The 21,654-nt window shown below is 41.6% G+C and overlaps 2 protein-coding genes across 4 annotated transcripts in view; one reads left to right on the top strand and one right to left on the bottom strand.

The window, feature by feature from the left end:
* dis3l (DIS3 like exosome 3'-5' exoribonuclease) overlaps positions 1-18,321 on the bottom strand; it is a 31,364-nt gene extending 13,043 nt beyond the window's left edge. Inside the window, exons 1-9 of one of the 2 annotated variants that reach the window (XM_080885582.1) lie at positions 18,091-18,321; positions 15,906-16,056; positions 14,221-14,349; positions 12,251-12,386; positions 10,674-10,841; positions 8,914-8,992; positions 8,629-8,802; positions 5,695-5,864; positions 5,000-5,161 (exon numbers count right to left, since the gene is read on the bottom strand). In XM_080885582.1, coding sequence (XP_080741708.1) covers positions 5,000-5,161; positions 5,695-5,864; positions 8,629-8,802; positions 8,914-8,992; positions 10,674-10,841; positions 12,251-12,386; positions 14,221-14,349; positions 15,906-16,056; positions 18,091-18,220 — 1,299 coding nt within the window. In that variant the 5' untranslated portion in view covers positions 18,221-18,321. The remainder of the gene's footprint in view (positions 1-4,999; positions 5,162-5,694; positions 5,865-8,628; positions 8,803-8,913; positions 8,993-10,673; positions 10,842-12,250; positions 12,387-14,220; positions 14,350-15,905; positions 16,057-18,090) is intronic. The other variant, XM_080885583.1, reaches the window with a different exon arrangement.
* A 2,277-nt stretch (positions 18,322-20,598) lies between these two features.
* LOC308398145 (multiple epidermal growth factor-like domains protein 11) overlaps positions 20,599-21,654 on the top strand; it is a 252,798-nt gene continuing 251,742 nt past the window's right edge. For both annotated transcript variants that reach the window (XM_080884601.1, XM_080884600.1), the window contains exons 1-2: positions 20,599-20,722; positions 20,931-21,250. The gene's annotated coding sequence lies outside the window, so the exon portion shown is untranslated. The remainder of the gene's footprint in view (positions 20,723-20,930; positions 21,251-21,654) is intronic.

The raw sequence follows: 21,654 nt of genomic DNA, 5'->3' as shown, positions 1-21,654 counted from the left end.
CCATTCCACCACCAGCTTCCAGGCTCTCGGGGCTCCTGCTCTAATCCTTTTCACAGACGGGGTTCTGTTCCGCTGAGATAGGCCATCTGAGTCTAACGGCAAATCACCTGTTTAAATTCTGTTCATCAGTAAATCAATTTCATTCTTTCAAATAACCTCTCCTTATTAAAATATCTGTACTGTATTTAGTGATGAACAATTGTTAAACTCTGGTGTTTGCTCCCATAATTTCCCTTTTATTTTGACGCTCTCTGCTCTTTCCTCTTTCACCTGATCTCTGACTGCGATTGTTTGGAGGTGAAAACCAAACATCACCTGGGTTTCAGAAAACCAGAGTTACCCTGGTAAGCAACCATTCTCTGTATCTCACTATGGGAGATATAATCTACTTCCAGGTTGTAAGTTCTTTATCCTTAACAAGGTATGGAGCAGGGTAAGCCCACACTAAGGACTGAGTGTGCCAGTGAGGATGCAATAATATCAAAAACGCATAACCTAACAAATGTAATAGATGGTCCTCTGGTGAACTGTGAAGGTCACACTCTCAGTAGCCTTCAACAGCCACACAGACAGATACACTCAACAAAACAGGAACACACAGATGCTTCAATCTATGCAAAGGAGTGCAAGACACAGAAAAGCGCTATATATGGCTACATTTTCAGCAATTTACCGTTTAAAAGTGGGCCCTGCATAAACAGGATGTGGACCAATTGGTGCATTCCCAAAGTAAATGTGATACGAAAGAGTAGCTAAATGCAGTTTAATAAATGGAAAATAATCCTCTCTTATTTAGCTAATCCTGAAGGAAACATAACACATGTGGAACAGAGTTAGGAATGGGTACCGGCAATGTTCCCTCGAAGCTGTGTGTGTGCACAATTGCGCACTGCTGGCACGGTCTCTGCGCACAGAAAATCTGCGTTGCGCACAAAAAAAAAAACATCTAACCTGAATTGAAATTAAAATCAATACTTTAACAAGTCTGTTTTGCAGTGTTAGTCAGTGACTGGCTGCTCCCGTATGGGATCCAGCCAGTAATGCGATTCACATTCGTATATACGCAGCTAATCAATGTCGTTGACAGGCTCTGACAGCGTCCTTATGTGCCGACACCGGTGTTTTAGCGAGCAAAGCGGCGTGGCGACGTTTAGTGTGTGTCAGAACAATGAGGCGACTGCTGAGTGTCACAGGTGTTACAGCAGTGACACATCTGCTGCTGTCAGGCCTGCAGGTATCAGGCTGTTGTTCTCCTTCATCTCATAGTTGACAGAAATTATTTTTGGAGTGGCACAAATAATTTGTGTGGCATCAGATTTGATGCAATTTGATGATTGTTCTCTAAATAATTTAAAATGTTTATTTAAAAAAACGCCTTGGCTGCATTTTTAGGTAAACAGCTGCAAAAAACTTTGTTGTTTGCAAAACTCAGTAACTTTTTTGAAGAAGTAACTATATAATTAATTACCCAACATTGGTCATTATTTACTGTATTTTGCAGACAGAGTTACAGACTCTCTCCCAGACCACAGACTCATCATACAAGTCAGAGCTTTATGAAAAAAAAACAAAAGAAACTTGTGTTTTCAAAATTGGAGTTCAAGTTATTTTTACTTCCAATAGTGTTAACATACTACACAGGTCATGAACAAGATTTTTTTGTTTTGTTTTTTTAAATTTTCATTGTAAGTGGGCTAAAATAGTTAATTAAAAGTAGTCTAACATAAATGTAAATGCTGTAATTTGATTATTTTAATAAACCATGTAACTTGCATGGATTCGATGCTGGCGTCACCACAGTGCACACGTCTGCTGTTGCTCACAGTGGTCCAAGGGATCGCTCAGGGAGTTTGTGCGTTTGCTCAGACACATGAAAAATTAGAGGGAACATTGGGTGCGGGTATACCGGATACGGGTGGCTTTTTTTTTTCTTGAGCTGTGATACACTTTGGATTCTAGCCAATCATTTTACGTTTCCGAGGATAGTAGGCGGGTCCAGGTACGTATGTTCTTTGAGAGCAGAGCTACAGATTAAATGTCCAAGGCAAAGCGGTCAAAAGTCTGGCTGTACTTCACAGCAAAATATGCAAACTCAGCAGCAACAAGTGCTTTAAGGTGATACTGTGATACTGTGCAAAGGAAGTAACACCTCGAATCCGATGAAACACCTGGCGACGCAATAGCGTTTTTTTAAAAGCAGAGAAATGCATCGTATTTGATAGCTTGCTGCGAGACTTCACACCGAGCACATCTGCTGCGGGTGGGTTGCCTGTTATTGGACCTGGAGTTAGCAACATCCCCCAAAAACCCGAAGAGGAGAGTCCTGGCCCCTAGCCCTGCCAGTGTAGCAGACGGATGATGATGCAGCAGCAGCCGTTCTTCTCTGTGTGAGGAGCTTAATGTTGTTCGTGTGTAATTTACGTTGAGTAGGCTAACCACGTTATTACATTAATGCATGTAAGGTGAACTAGCAAACACCGTCGTAGTTACATGCGACTGTCTTCTTGTTTGATAGAGTGATACCATACATGCCCTGTAGCTGCAGAAAAAGCTAACACCGTTATCTTTTTACAAAAAAAACAAACAGCTAAACATGTTTTCCATTATTCACCGGTTCCAAACAAAGTAGGTATGTTGTATCAAAAGAAAAGGCTAACTTGGTTATCATTTTGCAGAAAAAAGAGACTGCTAAAAATAAAAACATAAGAGGTTTTTGGACAAAGTTTGTGTTCTCCATTCTTTAAGCAATTCAATTCAATTCAATTTTATTTATATAGCACCAAATCACAACAAAAGTCGCCTCAAGGCGCTTCATAGATACAGAGAAAAACCCAACAATCATATGACCCCCTATGAGCAGCACTTTGGCGACAGTGGGAAGGAAAAACTCCTGTTTAACAGGAAGAAACCTCCGGCAGAACCAGGCTCAGGGAGGGGCGGGGCCATCTGCTGCGACCGGTTGGGGTGAGAGAAGGAAGCAACGGTTAGAGCACCATTTAAGCACCCGCACAGTTTCAAAAGTACCGGTATCGGATAAAACCTAAACGATACCCATCCCTAAACAGAGTATAGATAAGGAATCTCTCAAATACTTCATAAAATGAGCATGTAGAAAGTGATCTAGCATTCTGAATGTTCACAATGACTCTCAGAGAGAGACCTGCTTCATTTTAAATCAGCCACTCGTGTGCCACGCCCAGAGTGCTGACCATTTGGGATGTGGAAGAAAAAAATCACGCCAAGTCAATGTTCAAAGGCAATGGTCATGGCCAGTAGTGGAACAGAAAAGCTAGTTCTGCCATCAATGGCCTGATGGGCCAGTATGGGATCTATAAAAATGAGAGACAGCTACTCCTCCCTCACCCCACTCAGTATCACTGGTATGAGGTTGAGAAGGGGAAAATGCATACAGGTGCCCTTATCAAGCAGGTGGCCAATGTCCTGAAAGAGCTTAGCCAAGTAAGCTGACAGTAGGGTGACCACATTAAGGGTTATTATGGACCGAGCTGTCAACTTGCAAACCTTTTGGTCATATAAGTCTGTGAAGGTTCTCAGTCATCCAGGTCATCGTAGTCTAAGGAGCTTGGAAAGAAAAGCGTCCAAACTTCTATAAGTTCCTTGAAGACGTTTCACCTGTCAGAAGCTTCTTCAGGTCTAGGAGTAACTGGTGGAAAGAAAGGCTGTTGGCTCTTTTAAAGGGACAGTACCTAACCACTGGTACAGATATGTTGATGACACATGGGTCAAAATCAAAACCCAGGAAGTAGAATCCTTCACTGTTTACATCAACGCTGTGGATAAAAACAAAGCTCACCAGGGAAGACACAAAGGATAACAGTATGCCATTCCTGGACTTTGCCGTGCGCATTAAAGAGAACGGAAACCTCAACATGAAGTTTACTGGAAGCCCACACACACGGACCAGTACCTCCTGTTTGACTCCCATCACCCTCTGGAACACAAACTTTGAGTAATCAGGACCCTACACCACCGGGCAGAACATGTTCCCTCTAAGCCTGAAGGAAAAAAGAGGGAACACACACATGTAAAGGAAGCTCTTAAAATGAGACAAGACTCAGCTGTCAGAAGACATAGTTTGAAAGAGAAGTAAAAGAGGCATCTATGTCCACTGTGAGCGACCATCTTTGAACAGAGGCAGCGGCTTACGACACCAACTGTCTGCCATCTATAATCCAGTTTTGAGATCCCTTCCCAGACGCTTCCACTCACATCCTGGGCCATCTGACCTCAGGAAATCACATGATAGGGTGGGGCTAGGATTCACAGTGGGTTCACCCGAATACTTGGCTGATTGTGACCCACACCCATTTTCACACCTTGGCTCGTGTGATTAGGTAGAGGATCATTAGGGGGTCCATCTCTCCTGGGGGACACTCCCATAGGGCTTAAAATCTGGGACTCTGCACCAGTTTCTCTTAGAACTGAAGAAACCTCTCAGATGAGAGGTGAAACATCTTCAAGAAAAAGTCCAGACTCTTTTTTTCCCCAAGCTTTTGGTATATGGAGCTGCTAGGGTTCTTTCACTGCTTGGTGATTTGGTAATAATGTTTTAATAATGTCCAGCTGTTTTTGGACAATTCTGAAGCTTATTAATCCTTAACAATCAAAAACCTACATCCAAAGTACAACCAGAGCTGGGAATTAGTAACAAAAACATATTTTCTGAAATTACTTAACTTACTAGAATCCTGCAAGTTTTATCACACAGGATGAAGCAAATTACTCACCAAAGTATTTCCAAACTGTGTAGATGGGTATTTGCCACCATTTGCGTCAATTATGGTTGAATTTAACTGTTTAATTGCAATTTATAGACATAAAAAAAAATCACATTTTATCATAATATTTATATTCACAATAATTGCTGATGGGTTCACAACAGCTAAATACGAAAGGTGAAACATACTATATAGGCTTGTGGAATTTGCCTTTTAGAGATGTAAAAACTTGAATTTATCTCTAACGTAGGTGCTCTCACCTGTGCGTCTGAGAAAGGAAGAATATGGATGCAGTTCTCTAGGAGGATGGTCTGGACCTCAGTCTCAAGCTCTCCAGCTCGACCCAAAACCCGTACACTATGGCCGTTGGGATAGAATGACGTGCTTTCCCATGAATCAATGCGCACCACAACTCTGTGGTCCTAGGTGAGGATGAGAAGACAGGGATAGAAATGAGACAGCACTTAGTAAACACTGGTCACACTATGAGACAAAAGCATAATGCTATAGTAACACTAGAGACTGGAGCGCAAACAAGATCGGTGTTGCTATGTGCAATGAATTTGCAATATTGTTGGCTTTGAAATGCTTCTTTGGAAGACGGGGACTAATTCTGCAACTACTCTCAGTCAGTTACTTTTATTTAAAGGGTGCAAAACACCAATCAAATGGTGATAAGATGGTCTGGAGATAGAGTCCTGCTTTTCAAGGCAATCACCTTGAAAGCGTTCATCCAGAGGTTGACAGTGTTGTATTCTCAACCTTTGATCGACCAGTTGGTTGCCGTAACTACTTGTAATTGAATGCCGAATGCAAAATATTCACTGCAATCACTGGAAAAGCAGCGTTTTTTCTTTGTTACAAGGCAGGTGCCGTCCTATTTTTACTCATGTGACTAAGCCATAATGTACATCATGAAAATAAAATCAACCTATAGATGTAAGTCAAGTCAGACCTGCAGAGCTTCAGCCTGTTGAGTACTGATGCGGATTTTAGGAATACGCTGGTCCCAAGGTATGGTCAGTATCCGCTGGGAATTCCTGCTCTGGGACTGAATCCCATCCCTAGTGGGGAAAGTTACCACGTAGTCTCTCCAGTTCCTCTGCAGGATCCCTACAATACGACCTGTGGGGTTAAATGTCAGACATCAGTACAGAGAGACATTTATGGAGTAAGTGAGGATGGACTCGATGATTGCAGTGTAGAATTGCATCATCGTCCGTGTTGGCAGGTTGAATTTCTTCAGCTGCCTCAGGAAGTACATCCTCTGCTGAGCCTTCTTTATGACGGAGGTGACGGAGGCTCCCACTTCAGGTCCTGGGTGATGGTGGTACCCAGGAAGCGGAATGAGTCCACAGAGGTGATGGGGGTGTCAGTCAGGATGATGGGGGGGAGTGGGGCTGTGTGCTTCCTGAAGCCCACAATAATCTCCACTGTCTTCTGGGCATTCAGCACCAGGTTGTTGTGGCTGCACCAGGACACCAGACGTTCAACCTCCCTCCTGTAGGCAGACTCATCCCCGTCCGAGATGAGTCCAATAGCGGTGGTGTCATCTGCAAACTTGATTAGCTTGACAGACTGGTGGGTGGAGGTGCAGCAGTTAGTGTACAGGGAGAAGAGCAGAGGAGAAAGAACGCAGCACTGGGGGGAGCCGGTATATACATATGTACTACATAATTACATATGTGTTCATTCATAGTTTTGATGCCTTCAGTGAGAATCTACTATGTAGAAGTACCAGGCCATGACAGAAAAACCACTAAAAAAAAGGCGTGTCCACACTTTTGACTGGTAGGGGCTTCAGGTGTGCTTAGTGAATACCTCAGGCACCAGAAACCCAAGAAAGAGGAGCAAGAAGAGGAACCATCATGGAAGGACAGGATCCTGCACAGTACCACCAACAGATAAAAGAACTAGCTCACATCCAGAAATCCTACCAGTGGCTGGACTGGACTGAAATAGAGCACAGAGGCACTAATAATGGCAGCACATGAAGCCATAAGTACAAGATCCATAGAGGCTGGGGTCTACCAGACCAGTCAGTCAAGACCCCAGATACAAGCGTAAAGATGCCCCTGAGACAATCCAGCACATAACAACAGGGTGCAAGATGCTAGCAGACATACATGGAACGCCATAACCAAGTGGCCGGCATAGTATAAAGGGAATATCTGTGCCGAGTATGGCCTGGAAGTCCCGAGGTCAAAACAGGAGACGCCCCTTAGTGTGATGGAGAATGACCGAGCTAAGATGCTTCGGGGCTTCCAGATACAGACGGACAAAATGGTGATGGCTAATCGGACATAGTGGTGGTGAACAAGCAGAGGAAGACGGCTGTAGTGACAGATTTAGCAATCATCAGGAACATCAGGACGAAGGAACATGAGAAGCTAGAGTACCAAGGGCTCAGAGAAGAGCTTGAGAAGATGTGGAGGTGACGGTAACGGTGGTCCCCGTGGTAACCTGAGCACTCGGTGCGGTGACTCCCAAGCTAGGCGAGTGTTTCCAGCAGATCCCGGGAACAACATCTGAGATCTCTGTCCAGAAGAGCGCAGTCCTGGGAACAGCAGAGATGCTGCGCAGGACCCTCAAGCTCCCAGGCCTCTGGTAGAGGACCTGAGCTTGAAGGATTGACCGCCCGCAGGGGGGGGAAGTTTTTTGTCCTTAGGACCTCGTGTGTAAAAATAATAACAATAAGAAGGGTTAACAATGGTCAATTGCCTCCAGTTAGATTAAAATGTATTTTATGTGTTGCATATTTTTTATGTAAAAACACAGGGTGTTCCCATTAGCCAAATTAAAAGTGTGACAAGCTAAAACAGTATTTTTGCACCTGAACTATCCCTCCCTGTTCTAGGTCTGCCACAGCTGAAAAGATTATTGATTATTTGTGCGAGTCCACGTGTATAGTTGCAGGAGTGTTCCTCGCCTTTTGAATACTGGGCCCTGAGTTGTGTGCTTAATTAATTAGTGTTTTTCTTTCTTTCTCTCTTTTGTCATTTGCGAGGTTACACTGGCAAACTTACGGGGCCCCGTCTGTCTCTGTTCTGTTGTGTTTGGTAAAGGGAACTGTATGTTAGTGGAAGCTCAGGATGCGTTCCCTGCCATTTGTGTCTCCTAGACTTAAAACTTTCTTTTGTATTGGACGAAAGAAAAGGTGTCAGACGTAAAAAAAATTCTACAGAAGATGAACAATATCTGCCATGTCATTAAAAAGCAGGAAAAACCAGCAAAGACGTGACACAGAACCTGAGAGATGCATTTGGCCCTTGAGTTGTTCGACGAAACTTCATCGTTATTTGAATCTCTGGAAATGTGGCTGTCAAGAAGCTATTCCCTGACGAATGGAACCATGGAGAAGAGGTTCAGTTGTGCCAAATTACACCAGAACTGTAATAAAAATCAGTAGCAACTTTAAAAAAAGTTTAATTGTGAATGCCTGTCCAGAAAATAGCTTCCAAATGTTATTTCACCCAAATATGTTCTTATAATGTTGCTTCATGCAGGTGATATAAACAAGAATGGTGAATGGACTAATTCTTATACAGCTCTTTTCTACTCTCACCCAATCACCCCATTCACACAAGCACTTCCTTCTATGCGTTTAAGTGCTTACTAAGCAACATTCACACTCACTATACTCCAATGGATGCATCGGAGAGCAACTTGGGGTTAGTATCTTTCCCAAAGATACTCGGCTTGCAGACTCGGGGAGCCACGGATCGAACCATTCATGTGGTTCGATCAAGATGCTTCATTGTTTTCATTACTTATTTGTGAGATATCCTGAACATATTTTAGGCAAATCAGACAGAAAATATAATACACAAAATATCATTAAATACAAAAATAAATCAAATGTGAATGAATGGAGTACAAACATTCCCACCTGTTGGCAGAGGTGTACTCTCATTGTCCTCTCCAGTTTTTTCATCCCCATCAGTCAGGGCTGTGTCCCTCCCTCTCCACTCGTTCTTGGGCAACAACTCCACCACAACCTCGTCCCCATGCACCGCTCTGTTTCGATTTTTTCGACCATACACAAGCACATCCCAAGTCAGATCTAAGATGGATAGGGGGGGGGTCAAAGTCGGGAGAAGAGATCAGAAACGTCTAGCAAATATAAGTTTAATGTGTCTGTTCCACCTGTTTTGAAAATGTAAGGCGTTTTCACCTGTGCTCTTGGTTGAGAAGTTCTTCGGCCTGACGAAAGCCTCATTCTGTGCCCGATGCTTGTTAACATTCAGTGTACCCTAGTAAAAAGGAATGAAACAAGACATTTACTCTTCTGCCACTGAGGTTGTGTTAAACAATCTGGTGAAAAACTCCACTGCCTTCTCTTTGTGACATCTCCATACCTGCTCAGGTACAGTTGGGGAAATAATTATCACTGCTGAATTTGTAGGTTTCCTCAGTTACAAAGAAAGAACAATTATTCATGTTATTTCTTTAATGTTAGTTTCATTTAATGGAGAGCGATAGAATATCAACCAAAAACTGTCTGTGAAGGTTCTCAGTCGTCCAGGTCATCGTAGTCAAAGGAGCTTGCAAAGAAAAGCGTCTGGACTTCTTTAAGTTGCTTGAAGACGTTTCACCTCTCATCCGAGAAGCTTCTTCAGTTCTAAGGTCAAATGGTGGAGAGTCCCAGATATAAACCCAGTGGGAGTTTCCCCCCACAGAGGGACAAAAGGACCCCCTGATGATCCTCTAATCACCTGAGCCAAGGTGGGAAACTGGGCGTGGGTCCCAATCAGCCAGAGTTTCGGGTGTGTTCATTGTGAAACCTGGCCCCACCTTATCATGCGAATTCCTGAGGTCAGATGGCCCAGCATGTGAGTGGGCGTTGAGGCGTCTGGGAAGGGATCTCAAAACTGGATTATAGATGGCAGAGAGTTGGTGTCGTAAGCCCCGCCTCTGTTCAAAGATGGTCGCTCACAGTGGACATAGATGCTTCTTTCACTCCTCTTTCAAACCATCTGTCCTCTCTGTCCAAAATGTGAACATTGGCATCCTCGAAAGAGTGACCTTTGACCTTTAGACGCAGATGTCCATCTGCCTCAGGAAACTCTTTCTCCCCATCGTCACCCTCTGACTACTCATCTTGATACCAAGAAAAGTCTTACCACTGGCAACAAAGGTCTCTACCCCAAATACTAAGCCATGTTTTGCTTGGGGACTCACTGAAAATAACTTGCCAATCCCTTTATGACTTTTTAAAATAATAATAATAATAATAATAATAATGATGTGTTTTTTCTGTCTCTCTCCTTTAAAATTAAACTGCAAGAAAACTTAGAGACAGTTCATATCTTCTTCATTCAATAACAGTCCTGCTCTTCATCTCATTTTCTTTATTCGTCAGCCCCTCAAATACTCCTACCTCCTCAGCACACTCCCTACACTCATCAGTGTATTTCGTTAGTATAGATTAGTATATGTATTAAAGGTACCTGCAGTTTCTCTGAAAAATGAACAGGCTTAAAGCTACTAAAATATTTAAACTTTGTTCCTGCAGTTGTTTTAAACTCGTGTTTTAAAGAGAGATCCGGTATACTTAAAACAGGAGTTAGAGAATTGTGGATCAATATGTTTGTCATTGCACAAGATGATCAGATCTTTAGCATGAATGCTCACCTCTGTTTTCTACACACACACATCACTGATCACATCACATGCTCACAGAGACACATTCACATACACACACATCACATGTTCACTCTTGCAGAGACACACGTTCACATGTGCGTGTCTTATCTGTCGCATCATTAATGTTGATGTTTGTGTGACCACTGAAGTTAATAAAAGGGCTTTGAGGGAAGGCTGGAGTTGGGCTAAGATCAGATGAAGAGCTTCTCCCCTTGCAGCAAGTAAAAGAAAGCGCTGAGTCAGCGGGGTTTGAGCGTTAGACCCAACAACAGGTTGGTACATTTTTACCTGAATGTAACGTTCAGACTTTATACCAGCCTCCAGGACTTCAGCGGGAAGATGTTCGGGAAACTCTTTCTCCCCATCGTCGCCCTCTGTCTCTTGTTGTGCCTGAGAAATGGAGCTAAACAGTTCATGGGCTGCCTGCAGATCTGACCAGAAGCTTTGCAAATAATCCTGGCAAAGGAAAAACACACAGGTCAAGAAATAAATTACTTCAGTTGGCCTTCTTAGTTCCAGTAACATCCCTTCAAGGGCCTAAGTTTTGGATGCTCTTCCACTTAACCTTATCAGGTTCGAGAAAGAGAAATAGAGTAAAATCTTTCAAATTCACCTCAAATCAACAGCCAGATGCTTAAACCTTTTGATACAGTTAGACGTCCTCAGTATTAGTATTACAATAATAGTTAAATAGATATAAGAACTGGTTTCAGAATAAATAAAGCGAGTTTTTGGAATGGGCTTCCCAAAGCAACAACCTCAACCCTGTTGTTAATTGTTGGACCGTGCTTAAACGCCACGACCGTTTTAGGAAACCAACCAATTTAAATGAATTCTACCAATTCTGGTTGAAAATCTCTGTTTTCAGTGACCGAAAACGCCGTTTACGTGTGGACGAAAGGCACAAACACAATACCCGGGTACGTATGTTTGGATAAAAATATACAAATCTGGCAGCAATGTATCAAAAATGTATCACAATAGAAAGCGATGTAATATTAATTTCACGGCTACTAGCATGTACTGCTCTTTTTCCTTTAAATAAACATCAGACTTGATATCAGTCCTTATTGAGCAATGAGTTTACTCTCTGACCGACTCGTGTTTGCGGCGTTCCAAACACGTTGCCAAGAGGGAAGATGCAGAGTACCTGTGAAGCCAAACATATAATATCAATACCCATAACATGGCTAAAGGCTGTTTCTAACCTCTCTTCTTTACTTTAACTGTCATTTATTGACCATTTTAAATGGCGATACCAGTGTATCGACAAATAGGTAAAAAGTGTAACTGTTTTTTTCTGACAGAGCTCGGATCAATCAGTGCAATTACAAACAAGGCTGTGACCTTCACCTTTAGCGAAATTCTCATTTACATACTAGTTTAATAGTTTTCTGACTCATTGTCACTGTGTTTTATACAACCACAGCATGCTTGCTAGGCTGACATGAATTGAAAAACAAAGTGCAGCTCTCCGTATGTAAACAGACTAAATGCCACATATATTTACATTTTGTCACTTAACCAAGAAATCATGTGTAATGACCGAAAGTTTGACAACAACCACCAATTTCACTTCTAAGTGAGACTGTTCTAATACTGCTGCCAAAAATGTAAGTGTTTCAAAAACCCATGCCTGCTACATGCTACAATAGTCCCACTGAAGATTAGTGAAATAATACAGACCAACCAACTGTTCCATCATATAGGCTCCAACACAACGACTTTAACACAAAGAGCTGACTTTCAGTTTTAGGTGTTCAAACCACGTGTTTCTCTAAATGCATGATGATAAATCCCTGTAAGGTGGCTACATATAAGAAGCCGATATAGAGTAGATGGTATTATAAAGGTATTTCATATACCTGGACGGAGATGACGTACACTCCAGACGTCAGGCTGCTGAACTGAGCTACGGCCTCAGGATCCTCAGTGATCATCACTATATTCATCATTCCTGCCAGGTGGTTGTAGTACCACACTGCAGCTGAGTACACACACCTACACACACACACACACACACACACACACACATTAAATGAACTCACAAGTTTAGCATAAGATGCATGAAAGCAAATTGCCCGCTAAAGCAATAATCTTTAACATATCCCACTAAGTTTTTGCTGTTTTGTAGGTGGAAGTTATGATTTCACACTACTTGTAATTCAAATGGTGCTTCCACAGAAAGAATATAAAAAATAAATAATTGAGTGCCTTATCTATATAATAAACACATTTCATGAGAACACACTGCACTTTTAGCTTCATTTTTTGGCACAACATAAAAGTTTGTCAGATCGTGATTAACATTACAACCAAGTCTCTATTATTGTGGCTGTGGCTGTAGCTCAGGTGGCAGAGCAGGTCAGTCACTAACCAGAAGGTTGGTGGTTCGATCCCAGGCTGCCTCCTGGCTGCATGCCAAATATCCTTGGGCAAGATACTAACCCTGTGTTTGCCTACTGGTGGTGGTCAGAGGGCCCGGTGGCGCCAGTGTCCGGCAGCCTCGCCTCTGTCAGTGCGCCCCAGGGCAGCTGTGGCTACAATGTAGCTGCCATCACCAGTGTGTGGATGACTGAATGTAGTGTAAAGCGCTTTGGGGTCCTTAGGGACTGAGTAAAGCGCTATACAAATGCAGGCCATTTACCATTTACCATTAAAAACACTCATTAAATCCTTTTGGTGCTTTTCTCTATTAAACTGGTATAAATATTAATCACTTTTAAGCTGCCATTCACAAGTCCTCCTGACTTCTTTGTTCCTGCACTTGTTTTCTACCTGAAGTGGAGGAAAAACATTTTTGAAAATGTTAAAATGACCCATTTACCCATTGAACCCCTATTGGGACAAAACACTATGAATGCTCGATTGACATCTTAGCCAGTACGTGTGCTCTAAGTGCCATATGCATCTGCACCGCTGGCCTGTTGCACAATTTGAAAGAAAGTTCAAATGTAATGTTTACATTTTTAAATCTCCCAGATGAATTTTGCACACGTGTGAACTATACATTTATGTCACTTTCACAAAATATTTTTTAAACCCAGAGACTTAACATTTTTAGAAACACAATTTCCTTTCAACAGTTGCTGAGCAGAAGTAGTCAGCAGGTGCAGTCAAAGACATTTTGTGTGATTGGATGATTATCAGGATGTCCTAAAAGCATCATTTGAAAAACCTTCAGTTAATCCAGTCCAAAGAACAAAAGAACATATTTCTCCCATACTGGCTTCCCTGTTAAATCCAGAATTTAATTTAAAATCTTCTTACACAGAAAAGTCTTGAATAATCAAACCCCTTTTACACACCCACTTTACTCTCAGGCTGCGGGCTTATTTGTGGGGTTTACAAAAGTAGAATGGGAGGCAGAGCATCAGCCTTCATGCCCTTTTTTGTAGAACCAGCTTCCTATTTGCACACGGGAGACTGACGCCCTCTCACTATTAAGATTAGGATTAAAACTTTCCTTTTTGATTTATAGTTAGGGCTGGATTGAGTGACCCTGAATCCTCCCTTAGTTACGCTGCAATAGGCAAGATTGGGGACTTCCCATGGTGCAAGTATTTCATCTTTACTGAAGAACTGAATATGTTTTATTAGCATAATCTCCATTATAATTAATGAGATTTACAAATTTCACCTAGTGAAACATGTAACGTCACACTTTGACCCAGAAAAACAAAATGAAGTCAAAGAAGTATAAGTAGAAGAAAAAACATGACAAAGAGGAAAAAATGAGAAAGGAAAAGACTCTATAGACTCTATTTCTATGCTACATGTGCTGCAGCAACTTGACTGTACACTTCAGTGAGTGTGGTAAATAATGAGCACTGACCTGGTCTGCCATTTTTCCTGGCTCTCGCCCTTCTCTCGTGGACAGTAAGAGTACTTCTGAAATTCATTGGCAAACAGCACGCAGTCGTGTCGAGGGTCTTTGACAAGGGTTTGCAGCCGCTTGTAATATCTGCACAAACGCACATTACAAAAACAAGTACATTCAATAAAATCATAAATTACACTCAAGAAAGCCTCTCATTAGTTTGGGAGAATGGTGGGGATGTTAGGAGAACGTTAACCCTGAAGCACGAGGGAGAAAAAATAGACCAACGTATGTTGACTTTTCCTAACATAATTTATGTTCCTTTGTTCATTTTGGCTCATTTTTTAAATTCACTCTTGTTTGTAAAAATCAAAATAAAACAAAGACTTGTCTGTCAGATAATATGCATTAGACCTAAACATAAGATCCTGATCTGAAATTATTGAAAGAGGATGACACCTGGCTTTGTTATCCTTTGAGTTTCACAATAAAAGCCCAGTTGGTGAACTAAAGCAGCAGATTGCTTTTTTCTGAAACATGTTGACTATGTGTGAACACTATACTGCACTAACTTTAACGTGGCACATTTCAGAGTACATGTAGTAGCTGTTTCACACTAAAAATGAACACTTGTACTGATCAAACAGATGAAATAAGAAATAAAGGCCTACAAATGCCCCGATCACTAGTTGAGTTAATATAGATGATGTATAGAAAATTCAGCGATTCTGCAAAGGTGAAACTGCAAAGAGAGTCCACGATGAAGCTTTTTTCTCTTTGCTGTGTACGTTAAAGTCAATGGAAAACAGTAAGTAGTGATTCAGTATGACAACTCTGTATGTTTCACCAGATGTCCACCTAACACTATCAAAGTGAAGCCTCATCACATTAATGATGCAACACTCTAAAATGGCTGTGTGAGCACAAATCAGGAATAAACTGGACTGAAACCCGAGTTCACGTGGGACTTCTTATTTACAGTGCTCATCAAGTTTGTCCAAAGCGCTCCTGCATGTTTATGCTGGACACATATTTCAAGTCACAGGCTGCGTCTCTTTCAGCTTTGTCAGCAGAGCTCTGATATAATGAGGCTGACCCCTGGTCAATGTCTACAGACATGTGTAGCTAGGTTAAGCTGGGCACACAGCTAACAGCTTGATTATGAATGCAACTCAACATTTCAAACAGAAATTCAAAAAGAGCATCAGAATGGGGAGGAAAGTCGTTTAAAAGACTTTGAGCACGGCTGGTTACTGGTTGCAGATGAGCTACTCTGAGCATTTCAGGAAGCAGGTGCCGTGTTTGGGGATAGTTAACAACGCATACAAGTTGCATTCATTTTAATGACATCACCACTAACTGCATTTTAAGACATGCAGTTAGTGGTGACAGGTTAATTGGAAACACTAAATTGCCCATAGGTGTGAATGCAGAAATGCGAGTGTGAATGGTTGTGTTAGTCCTGTGAGACTGGCTGACACATACCCAGGAGGGATGGATCAGCATTTACTGATTTCAGTGGTCAATGTGTTCTTCAACATTACATGACTGTTCAAAACCTACATGATGAAGAACTGAAACAGTTTCCATGTAACAAAGCCACAAATAACAAAAAAGAACATCAGTACTGGCCTGTTTCCTTCCCAGTAAACTCCCCCCCCCAAAAAAAACAAAAACAAAAAACCCCCAAACAATTGTACCTGCGATTCTTGCTCTGTAGAGCCTGGCAAGCAGTCTGGGTGAAGATGATGCCCTGCAGCTCTCTGAACTCCAAGATCTCCAGGTAGTCGACCACGACAGCAACATCAGGCACCACATAGTGGGTCAAATCTCCGGGCAGCAGCTTTCCATCTGTTTGGGAAGATCAATGTTCAGCGATAAAGGCTTCTTTCTACAGCTCTTTATTTGCTTGATTTCCTATTGGAAATTTTATCAACTGTGCTAAAAGACACTTAAAAGCATCCTTCTTTTACATTTGCTTGTTTCCTACTAAACGTTGCACAGATGACAGGAATCGACGTACATCCAGAGAAATGCGTTTAAATATTTTCCAAAATGTCCCATATAAAGAGTTTATTGTGCTTACACATCACTCTCTTTGAAATACTTGTTTTTACTTTATTTGCACACCAGATGTTCATCAGCATATTATATGGCAAAAACTAAATTTATTGTTACTTTGATATATTTCAGTACCAGTTATTGTAATGCAGTCTATCTTGATTATGACCCATCATATTAACAGTGAGCAGCCTCGCAGCAGTTTTCCAGGCTTTCTAAAAGTCTTTCTTTGGACACTTGATGGTTTTTCATTCACAGTTATTATACCAAACATTTTCATTTAGTTTTAATTTGTTAAGCCTAACCTATGAATCATTCATTAAAAAAACACCTAACTCGAGGGATGAACCAGGGTTATATCTAGACATTATAACACAGCAAAAATAAATAAATAAATTGCATCTTTTTCCAATTTCTTTAGCTGAATCTATGAAAAATGCCACAGATAATGCAGTCTGACATTCATAAAATAGTATTTTTCACCAACAGGCTGATATCTGCAGCACTATTAGCCTAAAACTTGATATAAACATAAACCTGGCACGTCTTATACAATGGATTTCTTTTTAGGTCTTCAGATATTTCAATAAATTGTTGCACCTATTTTCTATTTTCCAAGCAAAATGCAAAGACATGAGGTGTTGCTCACAATGTTTTCAGGGCGCTGTATAACCTACAAACACAAGGAAGATCTGTATTAAGATGAAGTCAATATACACAATATACACAGAAAAAAACCTTTTGAACTCGTATTGATATTTCATAAAAGTGCTGATCATTCTCATCTCAAACACTAAACAGCAGCACAAATGTGCAAGCTTAAGTGATTGTTCTTTACTACAGATGACCCTATCAAGTATTTGGATCACATATCAATGCAGTCCAGACTCAAAAAGCAAATCCAGTTCTACACTGTTCTGCGTTTACATCCCTACTGTCAGCAGCAGATCACCAGCTGATCATAGCATGAAGGAAACCAGCAGCTAAAGAGCTGGCAGCCTGCAGGCCTTTTACACCTGCTGTGCCCAAAGCTTTTCTCTGAATGCTTCTAACAAACTGTGGTCAAGTGAGTGGACGTCACTAAAAAGCTCTACAAACCTGTTGGCTTTACTCTCTCACTTGCATGTTCTCATTAAATATATCTGGTTTAACAACTACTACGAACACTTTATTGAACTTACGATAGCACTGTTGGTTGTGTCAACTTGATTAATATTACACCAGTTCACCTGTCTCTTATCAGCCCCACTCCATGCATTACATGCATATGAAGATGTGCACTTACATTAAGACTGAGAGCAGTGAAAGAAGAAACTGTCATAACCATAAAGCACAGATCAATAACGATTCTGAGCTAAAATTAACTAGTGCAAGTACATTTAGGGAAAACAAAAACATGCTTTTTCAGGAAAGGAATCTTTGAGTGCATCCTGACTGCCTCTAACGAGTTTCTTCCTCACAGTGAGGAATATCGCATAACATTGTTCTGCCCACACAAGCTACCGATCTGATACCTTTTGGTTTTATATCTTAGACAAAGTCAGACTGGTGCACCCTTGCCTCTTATCTGTGCACAGGTTTCCCATTTAACTGTCATACGAGGTAATTCTAGCTTTGGGTCATACTGTATGCACTTTGCTATTTCACGATTCATGTTACAGTGAAGCAAAGTATAATATAATAAAAATGACGTTATTTTCCTCATGTGATTGTGTACAGCCCCAAACCCCTACCTGCCAGCACTGCGTTAACAGCAACGTTAGATTCTTCTATAGCAGTAAACAAAGAGCAGTTTTTGTGAATGTGACATTTTGCTGATTTTACCATTTACACAGTCGGCCTGACACAGTGAGCTGCAGCAGGGGACCCGCTCTCTCAGATAGTGTTCCCGGACCACTCGGAGCTTCCGCCCCACGCAGCTTTTCAAATGCAGCACTCTCTCCGTTTTAATCATCGTCCACACTCACTAATGAGCCACATACAGCTGCCGGCGCTCGCTAACTTGCTGTTCAGCCAAGACGCGGGAAGACACGGTTGTAAACATTCACGGCAAAGTTCAGCAAAATACGGAAGGAAAGGCACGACCGCTGACGTCATGACGCCCAAGCAGTACCGCGTCTTGCTGCGTTCAAGTGCTGTCGGACGCTCACTCAGGCCAGTAATGGGAATTCGTCTTTTTTGATGACCTCGGTACTGACTCGGATCAGCGATATAAGAGCCAACACTTATATCAACTCTCAAGGCTCCCAAGCTGCATTACCCTTTATCCAAATGAAGCAACGTTAAAGCCTTTAATTCATCTTCATGTTGGCAGTTAGAGTCAAATCTAATCTGAGCTGCTCCCGTGTCTGTATGTTTTCATTTGGCAGTTTTACGCCCAGTGCCCTTCCTGACACAACTATACTACAATACTACCATAAAAGTAATTATAGTAAACCTTACGATTTCCACAAATTTAAACAAAACTACATTAATATCAAAGCATCAAGGAATACTACAGATGTGTATAAAGGCTTCATTTATATTGCACAGTTTCAGTGTTTTAGTGCTAAAACAGTAAATGTTACAATTTTGGTGCTACTTTAATCTCTATGTCATTTAAATGTACTACCAAAGTAAAAGAAAAGTTCTTAAAACATATGAGAGAGACAGAATGTGTATTAAAGATGAATATAGCAGCCGTGACATGGTCATGTCACCCACGAGTCTGTAGATTAGAGTTTGAGGGACTTTTTGTTTGTATGGTTTTATTTGTTTGTTTGTTTTTAATTTAACATATGACACATGGTGGATTTCAAATATGAGGACACTGCATGCATGACTGAGACTGTCAGTCACAATTGCCTGTTTTATACTTAATTAATGGAACCATGATATACAAAAGCATCACTGGCTTCACTTTTCACTATAGTGAGGTTCCAAACTGAAAAAGGGAGCTGAGTGTTTTTGGTCTTGCAGTCTTGGCATTTTGATACCAAACTACAAGCCAAGAGTAAATGCATAGACAGTAAAATTCCCAGAATGGGTGCAGCAGCCAACGACTGGCCAGAAACACCAGAGGAGCGAAACACCAGCTCTTGGTAGACAGAGCAGTCACCCAAGAGTAAGACCAGACTAACCATTCTGTTTACTGGATTGCCTGGATGACCACAAGAAAGCTTATGACTCAATGCCCCACACATGAATCCTGGAATGCCTAGAACTGTACAAGATCAGCAGGACCCTAGAGCCTTCATTAGGAACTCAATGGGGATGTGGCAAACAACAGTAGAGGCTAACTCCAATAGCAAAGTCACCATCAAATGCTGGATTCACCAAGGAAATGCTCTTTCTCCATGGAGAATGGAGCAGTGGTCATTTCCTCTACATGGATGACACCAAGCTGTATGCCAGGTGTGAACTGCCATAGTCCTGCCGAGTCACCTGAATGGTAATAACAAGATCCAGGATATCAACACCTTTGCCCTGCTGGGATAATAAGCAGGCCAAAGGAGGCGATAGAAGCCACCATGCATGGAGGGTTTCACCCCGAGGCTGTACGCTAAACAAAAGGAAGGCAGCCGGTGATTAGTGAGTGTGAGAACCACGCTCCATATGAGACAACAAACATCCACGAGTACATCAGGAAGATAGTCACAACTCACTGCGTGCTTAGCGAATACCTCAGGCAGCAGAAACCCAAGAAAGAAGAGGAGCAAGACAAGGAACCATCATGGAAGGACAGGCCCCTCCCAGAGACCGACGGACAAACCAACCGAACATAGTAGTGGTGGACAAGCAGAGGAAGATGGTTGTAGTGACCGATGTAGCGACATTTTACTGTTGGTAAGATGCTCCTTTTCTCTGAGTTGTTTCAAGTCAAGTCAAGTATTTATTTATTGTCATTGTCAAAGAACAATGAAATTGCGTTTGGGGCTTCCGTGCAACCCGTAAAAAAAAAAAAAAAAAAAACAACCCTTAAAACCCAAGTGTAAATATTTAACCCAGTGTGACTTCAGTGCAATGAGACAATCCTTAGCAACAACATGAGAACAAGACAGGTAATGTTCATAGGACATTCAGACAAAGACCTGAGAAACATGACAAAATGCAACAATGCAACCCGTTCAATATTATTGTACTGTGAGATATGATGGTTGTCTATTTAAGAAAGGGGGGGGGGCAGGGGGGGAATCACTGCTAATCACTTCATCCCTTGTCTTCTGCAATGTCTCCACAGGTCAGAGTGGCTGCAGACGCTGGGGGGCAACAGAAGCACCAGACCATGTGTGTTCAAGGTGTAGGCAGTCAGCATGTGTTTTCTGGGATTACTGGGTAATAGAAGTGGGACACTCTCAAGTGGTCTGGCAGAGACTACTGTGTACCAGTAATAGGCCAGGCATTGGCTTTCCACCAGACCCTGGGCCACCAAAACGTGGTTTGACCTGAGGCATTGCTGGAAGCAAAGTGGGTAGAGGTCAGGTATATTTTTTACTTTACTTTTCTTTACTTTTTGGAGTAATGACCCTGACACTGATCACAACAAAGAAGGGAAATACCTTAAACTTCTATTTGTAACGAGGTGTTTTCATGCTGTTTTATTGCTACTTTTGCTAGAAGCACTTGTTATTATCAGCTAATAGTAAATATTTAGATAACTATAGACGTTATAATACTTTTGACAGGTTTCTTCCTGGAGTGCAGGAAGATGCAGGAGGCTGTTGCAGCTCAAAAGGAATATTTGAAGTTGATCCAATGTGTGTTGTTAAACAGCGGAGGAAGTTGTTGTTAAGCAATGCAAAGTAGCAGGCGAAGTGGGGCATTCCTCTCGCTGCCGCTGCTGCTCTTTGGCTGTGCTGTGAAGAGGAGCTGCAGCAGAGCACCAGCACAGATTCTGCGCTCAAGTTGAGAAGTGCTCCGACACAGATGCTGAGGACTTAACTCGAGTTCATGGACCGGCATCGTTTGAAAAAGTCTGTTTTAAAATGACGCATCCCCGCTAAAGGTAAGCACTAAAAATGATTTTATCATTTTTTTCTACACGCACAGCTATTCGTTTAAGGGGGATATCGAAAAATCACTATTCAGCAGGAAGCAGTTTGTAATGATATTTCCTAATATCAATAATCTCTCTCTCTCTCTATCTCTATCTATCTCTCTCTATCTCTCTCCATATATATATATATATATATATATATATATATATATATATATATATATATATATATATATATATATATATGTGTGTGTGTGTGTGTGTGTGTGTGTGTGTGTGTGTGTGTCTGTATGTATGTATATATGTGCTACATGAGCACTTTTGAACCAAATTTTGAACCAAATAAGCACAATAAGCTCTTGCTATTTCTTGCGATTTCATGATTTAATAACTGTTGTCTTTCTGGCGATAAT

This window comes from Rhamphochromis sp. 'chilingali' (genome assembly GCF_963969265.1).
Source record: "Rhamphochromis sp. 'chilingali' genome assembly, chromosome: 6".
Lineage (NCBI taxonomy): Eukaryota > Metazoa > Chordata > Actinopteri > Cichliformes > Cichlidae > Rhamphochromis > Rhamphochromis sp. 'chilingali'.
Note: the sequence above shows the minus strand (reverse complement) of the source record. Positions and strands in the feature narration are given on the sequence as shown.